At 37.9% G+C, this 11,977-nt stretch overlaps 1 protein-coding gene across 1 annotated transcript in view; it reads right to left on the reverse strand.

Moving 5' to 3' along the window:
* LOC132094884 (dual 3',5'-cyclic-AMP and -GMP phosphodiesterase 11A-like) overlaps positions 1-11,733 on the reverse strand; it is a 103,985-nt gene extending 92,252 nt beyond the window's left edge. The window contains exons 1-2 of the mRNA XM_059499533.1: positions 10,757-11,733; positions 7,844-8,002 (exon numbers count right to left, since the gene is read on the reverse strand). Coding sequence (XP_059355516.1) covers positions 7,844-8,002; positions 10,757-11,554 — 957 coding nt within the window. The 5' untranslated portion in view covers positions 11,555-11,733. The remainder of the gene's footprint in view (positions 1-7,843; positions 8,003-10,756) is intronic.
* Positions 11,734-11,977: the final 244 nt, after the last annotated feature.

Below are 11,977 nucleotides of genomic sequence, written 5' to 3' on the forward strand. Positions count from 1 at the left end.
GTCTGAACACCAGCTGTATGGAGAGAGACACACATTCTGTAAGGCAGATCTGCGTCACTCAGCTGCGTCACTGTCTGAGAGAATATGATATTGCATTGAATACACAGTAATTCCTCAGCGCTGCCTTCTGCTAATCCTGCTGAGAATTCATGGGACTATTCACAGTACCGTGGCATTTCACAACAAAGAGCAGAGTCGTGTGCGCATCTGGAAGCCCGGCAGCACATTCGGACTCAGCTTTCAGAAACACACAGCAGAGCTTAGAAACAGAGATCAGATCTGTGCTCACTGCACTGAACAGTGTGAACTGCTGGTGTTTGCACATGCAAAACTTGCTTGTGGTGGATGACAGGGTGTTGCTTTACATTTGATAGGGTTTACTCACAAAAAAGCCCACCCTTAAGTCTCTAGATGTGACTCAGATCCCTCATTCTGTGTAGGGATGGGTGATATCTTATTGTTTGCGATATACTGGTAAAAATCCTCCCCACGATAAGAATTAGACTGTCTATGATAATAATGCAATTAGTTGTGGACATCTGTGTGTGGCAGATATGGCAGAAGGCGGATGTGAAATTGAGGAGTACATTGCTAAAGGATCAGCTACTTCTACGTACAGTCTGTAACTGGTTTGATCTGACTTAGGGCTGTAGTGTGACAAAAAATCAGTCTGAGCTTTGACTAAATGTACAGTAGCACGTATGCGACACAGTTTTGAATGTGTATGAGCCTGTTTACAAACCTGTTGACCAACAAAGATAACATTTATTGACATGCTTTTCCTCCAAGTTAACTTAAAGGGTTACTCCATCCCAAAATGAAAAATGGGTGTCGCTCCACACCCATAAAAGCTTTGTTCATCTTCGGAACACAATTTAAGATATTTTGGATGAAAACTGGGAGGCTTGAGACTGTCCCATAGACTGCCAAGTAAATAACAGTGTCAAGGTCCATGGATCAACCGTAAAGCGATGAGAATACTTATTGTATTCAAAGAAAACAAAAATAACGACTTTATTCAACAATTCGTCTCCTTTGTGTCTCTCCACATCACCGTAGTGCCATTTTGGAGAATATGAGCTGAGCGCAGAAAGTTTACACTCTTCGGTATCAGCCACGACACAAGGATGTGCTGTTTTCATTCAAATCAAAGCGTAAATACATGTAGAAAATGTATACGTATGGCATGGCTGACCAGAAAAATCCTTAGTCAAGGACAGCCCTATAAAAAACAAACTCATCTACATCTTGGATGAGTGCTTTTTTTTGGGGTGAACTTCCCTATGAACCTTCCCTATTGACTTCCATTTTGCAGTATTAGCTGCAGTGCGATAAAAGGTAAAACTGCAAAATTAACCAGTGTATGTTCGAGATAATTAATTAAAAGTGAGCCAAATAATATCAAAAGATAGAAAAATTAAATTAAAAATTAAATACTGTATTCCTTTCATGGGTCTAGTCTTTGTTTCTCCTCGAAATGAAAAGAACACCTCTTTATAACATACACAGTATGATACGTCCACCATATTGTAAGCCTGTTTGGAAAACACTAATGTTTGGTTCTGCCAATACAGAATCTAAAAGTGGCACCTTTGTCTCTGTGGGCAGGAAACAATAGCTGCGTCTCTGTTCTGCCTCTCAGTCTCACACACAGGGAAGAGTTTCATCATTAATTCAGCAGTTAGTAGCATGCATGACATGATGCTAATGTACAGTGAAAAGCACATTGAATCTCATCGCATTGGGGTTCATACAGTCTCACAGGAACACACATGCAGTCATAGTACACGTTAAAGGAATAATTCACCCAAAAATAATAATTCTGTCATCATTTGCTCAACTTGTTGTCATTCTAAACCCATTCGATTTTCTTCCTTCCATGGAAAACAAAAGGAGATGCATGCATGAGATGCTTTCAATCTCCATAAAGGTATTTTTAAATATATATTTTAATTACTCATTTGGAATGATGAAGTTGCAATGCAGTACATTTTAGCTACATTAATTTTTACATAATATTGAATACTACAGTTAAAATTATGAACAACAACTTTACATGTGCTTATGTTCTACCTTAGAGAAATCAGAACAATGATTTAATGTTGTTTAACAAGAAGTCTGAAGTAACTGCAAGTGCACATTTAATGCAATCAAGTGCACTTAACTCCCATTTAGTGAGTTACAATCAAGAACAGTATGATGTATGAATCTTCGAGACCAGAATCAATGAATCCACTGAAAAGTAGTGATGCACCGAAATGAAAATTCTGCGCCGAAACCGAAACCGAAAATTTAGGATGCACTTGGCCGAAAACCGAAACTGAAGCCGAAAATGGCTTCTTTTAAAAACGTATATATATATTGCTTGGATTTAATGGATCTGAATTGAAAAATCATAATATAATAATCAAACTTTTATTAACAGTTACATAACAAAACATAAAATATTTTTTACAATAAATATAAATAATAATTATTCTTCAAGTTTTATGTTCCATCAAATAAAATAGTTTTTTAAAAATTGTGCAAAAAAAGCAACAATTTTGGAGATTTTTGCAGAACAAATGTTACATATTGCAACTTTGGTGTCCTCTCGTATAGGGCTGTCACTTTTGTGAAAAAAAAAATCCTGTTCGATTTTTGAGACATAGGCAAAGTGTTCATTGAATCGTTAGTAAATTGCCTATATTTGGCGTTGATCCGTTTTTCAACGCCAAATATAGGCAAATCCACCGACAACTAAACAGGCATTAGGGCGAACGTAAAGAGGGCGCTTGAGACGCGCACAAATCAGCAATGTGGACTGCCATAACATCAATGAAAAACATTACTGAAGGCTACATTGATATTATGCACTAATAGGCTCTGTGTGTGTGTGTGTGTGTGTGTGTGTGTGTGTGTGTGTGTGTGTGTCAGAACCTGCAGTTGCTGTGTGACGCGCGTTCGCTGCGAGCGTATAGTGACGAGCTGGACGCGCTCCGAGAGAAGGCCATTAAAATCGATTCCCTGTTTTCGTTTTCGAAACTTGTGTTGGTTGGTCCGATCGATTGTGCAGCTTTTGTGACAAGCTTTTTTTGATTGTGACAGCCCTTTGACATGCTTAATCTTTGATAGGCAGACGCGTGATAACAGCTCGACTGTGAGTGAAACCTAAGCGCTTGCTCACGGATGGGAGGGGCGGGTGACATTCATTTTCGGTTTACGTTTTTGGCTGTTTTTTTTTATTTCGGCCCGAAACCGATAATGCCATTTCGGCCGAAAATTTTCGGCGGCCGAAATTTCGGTGCACCCCTACTGAAAAGAATCACTAAACAGTTATCACTTTTCTCACACAAGGCTATTATATGGCATTTGAAGTTTTAGATTATCACAAACAAATTGTATGGACCACTTTTATGACACTTCTATGGTGCTTTTTGAAGCTTTATTCCCTCCTAGCTACATGGAAAAGAGAATGGAAACATTGGTTTGTATTTCACAAAACAAACAAAAAAGAAAGAAAGACTTGCAAGTTTGAAACTACATCAGGGTGAGTGAATAATGACAGAAAAACTATTTTTGGATGAACTATCCCTTTAAATATCTAGATAGATCATGCGTCTCAGTCTGTAAGTGTGTGGCTGGTGACTCTGAGATAAAGGTTAAATAATGCTTTCTACAAAATAACACAATGCCTCATTTAGACCATCAAAATACACACACACACAAAGAGAGAGAGTTAGTGTGTCTCCTCTCAGCATCCCTGACGCCTCTGGACACATTCATTATATCCAGTGTCAGCGCTGCGCTCACTGCTTACGTTGAGAAATACGAGACATCCTGTTCAGCTTTAAAACACACAGCATCTGTTTCATTCATTCACAGAGATGAAAGATATGTGTATTCACCTCACAATGACGAGTTGTGGAGCCATCGACACTGGACCAATCAAATCAGAAGAACACAATGATAACGTTCATTTAAAAAAAACTAATTAAATAAGAAAGAACAACTAGGCTTATTTTCACATTCATAGTTAATTGTGCATCTTGAGGTCTGTATATGTAGACCACCTACTTCAATAACTCAACAAAACGACAGAAGATATGTAAGTATTTTATATAGAAGTATTTTTTACTTCATTACCTACATTTTCAAGTAGCTGTACTTTACTGGAGTAGTTTTATTTTAAGTAACTTTTACTTCACTACATTCCAAAGCACAAGATCAAACTTTTTACTCCAGTACATTTCATAAAACGTATCGTTACTTCTTATTTTTAAATGAAGAAACTGTCACATGCTCCAAGACGCAAAAGCGGTGTCCAATTTGTGAACAAACTGATTCTTTTCAATGAACATGTTAAATCAGTGCACAAATTGGACCAAACGATTCATTCGTGAATTGGACTAATCAGTTCGCAGCTGTTCTCGAGTCAACAAATCACTGATTCAAATCCTCCGTTCAGAGCGAGTATCCAGTGAACTGTATTCACAAATCTGACAAGAAACCTTGAGTGCATGCGCAACTAATGTCGTGAAAACTCAGTTACTAATGTCGAATTTTAAGATGAATTATTGCAACTAAACATTATATTTAGGTCACAACTGTCAGTTGTTTGTAAACTAAATCTGATGTAAAGGGTGATTTGTTTAAACCCACTGAAATGTTTGAATGTGTATGTGTAGGTTTTAGGTAAAAAAACCAAACCAAATTTAAATAATGCATGCACATTCATCTTCCCCGCTGCTGTGGCAGTTTTACTAAAATGTTATTCTTTAAGCCCTATGTGACGTCTGTTTTCAGATTTTCGTCAACACACATTAAATATGAGATGATAAGATGTATCTTGATTGACTAATCTTCTTAACTGACTAGTGCGGGCTACTGGACAATTCATAATAATTCATGTGCAGAGTGGGGGAAACGCCCCCCTAAGGACTGTGTAACTTGTTTTCTGTGTATCAGAAGTTAAATATGATAAGAAAGCTGTCCTTTTGACATAAATTATAAGCGAGGGTTCCTGAATTGTGCGCATACGTCAGTGGAACCAGACGATAGGCTTAAATGTTTCCCGGCTTGACTGTTAAAAGCAGATGATTGGCTTTCCAATGGGAGGGGCGGGACATGTGCATACAACCGCCATCTTTGCCGTTACGGGTTTTCCTTACATAGTTGTATTGAGGATCGAGGAAGTGGCATGTCTCTTATAAATTGTCTCTGTTACAATCCATCACGCTCCCTAAGGTCACAAAACTAAAGGAGGTAGAGCTTTTTCACATTTGACTCCCAAACTCTGGAATAGACTTCCTGTTAATGTTCAGGGTTCAGAGACACTCTCTCTGTTTAAATCTAGATTGAAAACACATCTCTTTCGCCAAGCATTCACATAATGTATATCATAACTTTATACTTCAGTTACATCTGACCAAATTCACATTTTCATTCTTTTGTTTAGGTTGAATACATCATTTTTTTGTTTAGTTGGAACAGTAACTATGCAAATTGTTCTCTAGGTAACTAGGAATTAAACAAACTTCAGTCTGGATCCAGCCCTTACGAAGACCAGAGATGATGCTGGTGGTTTTTTAATGTCGATATATGATATGATAATTATGTGTTACGGAAATACAAAAGTATTTCAAATGGTGCTACCGTAACTCCAAAAAAACTTTTTTGTAAAGACAGAGAGAAGTAAAAACGTTCAAATGAACATGTCTTGTAAGTCAGTACATTCACAGGTTTCACACGTGCTGTGCATCCGCCGTGAAAGATGGCGTATTACCGGTGTGACTTGAGTTCCTGTAAACAGAGCAGCGCGGCTCTGGGATTTCAGCAGCGGCCGCTGATTAATGACTCTGCCATATGAGAACTGCTTCTGTGTTTATAAAGACTTCATTGTTACTGTAAGGTCAACATTAATGAGACACTTTATTTCTTTTTCATGATAGCGTGGCGTGGTTGACCACGCTACCTTAACCCAGGACAAACGATGACAAGGACAACTAACACTAAGTATTCAGCTTTACACAGACAGTCATGAACACTGCCAACTCACAGTGATCCAATGACAGCACCATTACATAAGCACACAGTTTGTGACGGCAGTGCGAAGCTACGAGACTGAATTTCACTCTCTACACCTTATTACATTTCTCTGCTCAGAGGCAGAATTATCTGTTAATGGAGAAATAACAAATAAGAGTGACCAAGATAAAGTCAAAATCTTATAAAAAATATATATGTTTATGTAAGTGTATAATTAAACATAAGTAGTTATACTGGCTTTGCATTGTCATAAAAAGATGAAATGATCTGGTATTTTAAGAGACTTATTGACATCCTATCACAGAACCGCACTTAAGTTCTTCAGAACGACCAATTTTTTAATGCAGGCCTTGTCCACACTAATATTTTTAGTTTTGTAGTTTTTGTTTTTGGCCTTCTGTCCACACTGGGACAGCGTTTTTGTCATTGGAAACTGAGCTTTTTGAAAATGGTCTCCAAAGTGGATAAATTTGAAAACGCCATTTTTGTTTTTTAGAGTGGACTGTGAAAAAAAGGTATTTGAAACGATGACACGTTTAGTCATGTGACACATCTTGTACTAATAGATATCTGTGTTTTTACCGGTATTGTGCCTTTTATGTGCTATACTTTCTGTTGCTAAAGATATGTTACTTAGTACCACAATCCTGTAAAAATGAGAGAAAATGTATTTGCAATTGCTATTTCCATCTATATCATCTCAGTGAGCTTTTATGAGGCTTTCGCATGTGCTGTAAAGAGAATTTAACGTTTTCTGACTTTCAATGTGGATGAGAAACTTTTGGAAAATGCTTGAAAACGCTAGTGTGGACAGAAAGCATTTTTAAACGAAAGCACCATTTTCAAATGTATCTGGATTAATGTAGGCGTAGCCACAACCTGCATGGTTAGATGTTTGGTTTTATACACATGTGGCAATGGGTTTGATTGAAACACGTGAATTCAATAATTAAAAGTCTATTTGTCCAAATAGTGTATTTCTTCTGCCACTTCAAGTGGACTCTGACTGACAAAATCATTTAGTATATGTGTATGTACAGTACAGACCAAAAGTTTGGACACACCTTCTCATTCAAAGAGTTTTTTTTATTTTCATGACTATGAAAATTGTAGATTCACACTGAAGGCATCAAAACTATGAATTAACACATGTGGAATTATATATGGAATTATATACATAACAAAAAAGTGTGAAACAACTGAAAATATGTCATATTGTAGGTTCTTCAAAGTAGCCACCTTTTGCTTTGATTACTGCTTTGCACACTCTTGGCATTCTCTTGATGAGCTTCAAGAGGTAGTCACCTGAAATGGTCTTCCAACAGTCTTGAAGGAGTTCCCCGAGAGATGCTTAGCACTTGTTGGCCCTTTTGTCTTCTGTCTGCGGTCCAGCTCACCCCTAAACCATCTCGATTGGGTTCAGGTCCGGTGACTGTGGAGGCCAGGTCATCTGGCGCAGCACCCCATCACTCTCCTTCTTGGTCAAATAGCCCTTGATGCCTTCAGTGTGACTCTACAATTATCATAGTCATGAAAATAAAGAAAACTCTTTGAATGAGAATGTGTGTCCAAACTTTTGGTCTGTACTGTATATGCAAATTAGTCCCCGCCTCCACTCAGTCATCTGCTCTTCTTTCACTCAAATTAACTGAAGTAGTAAATGCTATGCAATGGCAAGTGGCACTACTGGAATAATTCAGCTATATATAAGATTGTTTCCATTTCTAACATTAAACCATTCAGGATGGAGAAAAAAAAACTTGTACAATTAGGTTCAGCGAGTGAAGCGCTGTTACAGAGCATGTGCATGTGGTACCTTCTCATCATCTTCAGTGAAGAGTGCTCCGTTGGGACTCTTGTTGATGGCCTGTGTGACCCCGATGACCTCTCCATCACTGTTGTGGATGGGCATGCACAGCAGAGACTTGGTTTTATATCCAGTAAGTTTATCAATCTCATCACTGAAACGATGGTCCTACAAAAGAGAACAAGAGACAATCACTCTCAGCTGAATGGGAACACATAATACCTGTTAGGAGAAGCCAAACTAATTAGAGATGAAGAGTGTCATTGCTGTGCTGCTAGCGGCACGAAACAGAACTGCAAAAAATTTAGAAGTGACAGAAACATGAAAAACACTACATACCCTGCCTGGAGTAGAATATTTCTGGTCTCGCTTTATAACTGCTTTATAACACACAACCCAAAAAAAAAAAAAAAAAAAGAAGTCTCTTATTCCCAGCAAGGCTGCTTTTATTTGATCAAAATTCCAGTAAAGGTAATATTATCAAATATTATTACTGTTATAATATTGAAATCATATATTATTCTAATAGGTTGATTTGTTGCTCAGCTATTTTCATTTATTATTGGCACTCAATTATTACTAATGATTTTTAATATAATCATTGCTGATTAATGTTTGTGGAAACCATAGTACATTGTTGGAGAAATATTTGAAGAATAGAAAATTCAAAGAACAGCTGTTATTTGAATTAGAAATCTTTTGAAACTTTACAAATGTAATTTATTTATCACTTTACATCAATTTAACACATACCTGCTGAACAAAAGTATTTTCTTTCTTTTTATTTAAATTACCCAGACTTTTAAATGGTAGCACATCACATCAATTTTTACATAAACATTCAGCAGCACAAATGTCTTCACCATTGATAATAATAAGAAATGCTTTTTGAGCAGCAGATCAGCATATTAGAAACATTTCTGAAGGATCATGTGACACTGAAGACTGGAGGAATGATGCTGGAAATACAGCTTTGATTCACAGGAATAAATAATATTTTAAAATGCAGTTATTTTTAATTAAAATAATAAAATATAATACTTCACAATATAACAGTTTATTATTGATCAAACAAATGCAGCCTAATTATTAATCATTCCAAACTTTTGATTGGCATTGTAGCTTTAACATGAACAAATACTAGCATTAAATAAAGCTTGACAGATTAGCTCATGTTCAAATATACAGAAATGTCACGAAACTTTAATAACGTCTTATTCATATTTAAATACATAATCTATGTAGCTACAACGTATATATAATGCAATGACTTATTAATGACCGTTATTACAAAGTGTTCATATTTGTAATTAATATTAACTAATGACGTTCATGCCCATGTTTCCATCTCATGTTTGAATGGTCTCTGAAATGCTGAGTTTACTGCTATTAATAATGCAGTTTTAATGATCTGCTCCGCTTGCTGAATGAAAAGGCAAATGCAGATTGACAGACTAATTAGAGAACTGCGAGCTGGCCTCATCATCACCATCATCATCATCATCATCACAGCATCAGGACTATAACTGTAGAACAGGGAGGATGAAGTTTGTCTGAGCTGATCGATTCAGTAATCAATACTCAGATACTCTCACACAACTCATTATTTCACTAAGGCCCTTTATGGATCTCAGGGAATAATCAAACGAAAAACACCACTCAGTCACGATAAAATACTTACTTTCTGTGTGACAGTCATTATCTGAGGGACCTCCCCAGAGATGCAAGAGTCAACAAATGCCAATGCTTCCTAACCCTAACTGAATTGCCACTGGCCTCAAATGAGAATCATTTAAAAATCAAATTCATTTTTTTTTATCCAGTGGGATAAAATGATTATTCTGTTTATTATAATGTTATTGAGTCAGGTTAGACGTCATGCTGAATTTAACACAGATGCAAATTATGCTGTGAGGGATAGACTTGTTCAATGACACATACTGTATAAAGTTATTTTTCCCTCTTTAAGGTGGATTCCAAATTAAAACGGACGTTCCATTGGCAAATCTGTTCTCGAACTTCAGGATTACAAACTACAAACTGTCATTTTTATTCCTGCTTCACCTGTTATGCATCAGATCAAAGTAAGAGTTCGTTGGCTATTACTTTGGTCCCTTTAAAATTGTTTACATATAGAAATGACAGTATAAATCCTTTGTTCATTATCATTTGGAACAGGTTTTAGATGCTTTTACTAAAGTTCCTGTCTCTCATTTTCCTTTAACATTACTTCAAGAGGAACACTTTGAATTAAAATAGGCTCCTGTTTGATTCTGCATGACTTTAATCCCATTACATTAGATCAAAATTATAGCAGAACTTGTGACAGAATCATCTTTAGCTATTTTATTTCTGCTTTACCTGATATGCATCAGGAGTTTCACCATCAATAACTGTCTATCTAAAATACTTTCCTGCCTATCTGATAATTATTTATCTAATGATCCTTTAGTTAAAAATAAATAAATTAAATCACTATTTGGAACAAAAATAAATAATAATACAAAAATAGGATTTTACCTTTATCCAATAGGATAAATGTATCAATCCTGTGCACATTAAGACTTTTTTTCTAGAAACAATCATCTTCTGCTTCACTTAAAATGTGTTTGTGTTTCACCATCAGTAACTGCCCTGTCTGTGATAATGAATTATCCATATGGGAAAATGGGATGTGATTGACCTTAACATGGATCCTACTGCATGGTAACAATCCTAATCCCAGAGGAATTAAAAAGAATCATAAAAGAATTAAATAAGAAAAAAAGAAATCCCAAAGAAAAAAAGACATAGGTAGGAATTTGACTTTAAGTAAAGATCTTATTTGACTGACACTTTTATCCCTTTACAACTGTGGTTCCAAACACACATCCTTTTTTTCTTCTTTCGGACAAGTAGCAATCACTTTACTCCTGCTTTCACCTGATATGCATCGGGAATGTTGAGAGTTTCTCCATGTTCAGCCACATATCCAATGATGCCCTTTCCCCAGGGCACCTGCACCTCATCTGAGTTACTGAGAGAGGGCAACACTGTGGTTCCAGCGTGAACGTCAAAGAACTTGGACACCAGAGTCTTTTTATTGGACGGTCCCTCCACCAGGAACAGGGAGCAGCGGTCAGCATCCACCATGATGCACACAAACACCAGGATCTTGTAACTCAGACTGGTCAAATCCAGGTCGTTGGAGATGTCTTTGACGAGCTCCAGGAAGAACTCCCTCTCGTTGTGCTCCTTCAGGTAGTATTTGTAGTCCACGGCGGTGGAGGGGTACTGGGGGATGTTGACCCGGGACTCCAGCAGCGCGGAGAGGATGTGTGCGGTGGTCGGCGGCAGAGAGCTGGCTTTCCGCAGCAGCGCGCGCCTCCTCATGCTGGTCAGCGGCTCCTGTGCTCTGGAGTTCACGTGCTCGTCGTAAGTCCTGTTGGCGTTGATGGCTTTAGACCTGGCGAAGGTTTTCCTCAGCTCTTTCTGCGAGGCTCGTCTCTGCAGCCCGTCGCTTCTGCTCGCCCAGCTGTCTTTGCTGCACGCGTTCGCCGCTTTCTCCGCCTCCGCGCTGGAGTTCGCCGGAGTTTTAGTGGCGTGATGGTTCTTCATCCACTTTTCCACCACACTTGCCTTGCCTTTTCTGTTCAGATAGTCCTCTAATAATTCCGGGTGCGCATCTAGAAAACTTTCCACTTCGGAAAAAACCATGTTTGAGCCTGCCATTGCAGTCATCTGTACACGAATCGCGAGAGACGCGCGTTTTGCACGGTCATTTATGTGAGTGCAGAGCCCAACGTGTCATTCGCAAACTTCAACCACCAGATCCTCCGCGAGCGGAGCGGAGTTTACGCATGTTTCGATGCTCTCGTTCATTCTAAAGCAGCGCCAGTGAGATGATGCGACAGAGCGCTCCGCAGGTGCATCGCTGACGTCATGGTCACGCATCCCTCCCTCCATCCTCCTCGGAGTCTTTTCATAAACTGGGCTGTTTCATTATAAGTGACAGTGGAAAAATTGAGTCTCAATGGTTTTTTACAACTCTCGTGATTATTCTGACGTCGCAAGCAATGCCTAAATTACTGTATACATGTATTCCTTTAGATTATTACTTATATATTAGTTAAATAAGCACTTATATTTTTGTTAGGTATGTGT

This window comes from Carassius carassius, chromosome 19 (genome assembly GCF_963082965.1).
Source record: "Carassius carassius chromosome 19, fCarCar2.1, whole genome shotgun sequence".
NCBI lineage: Eukaryota > Metazoa > Chordata > Actinopteri > Cypriniformes > Cyprinidae > Carassius > Carassius carassius.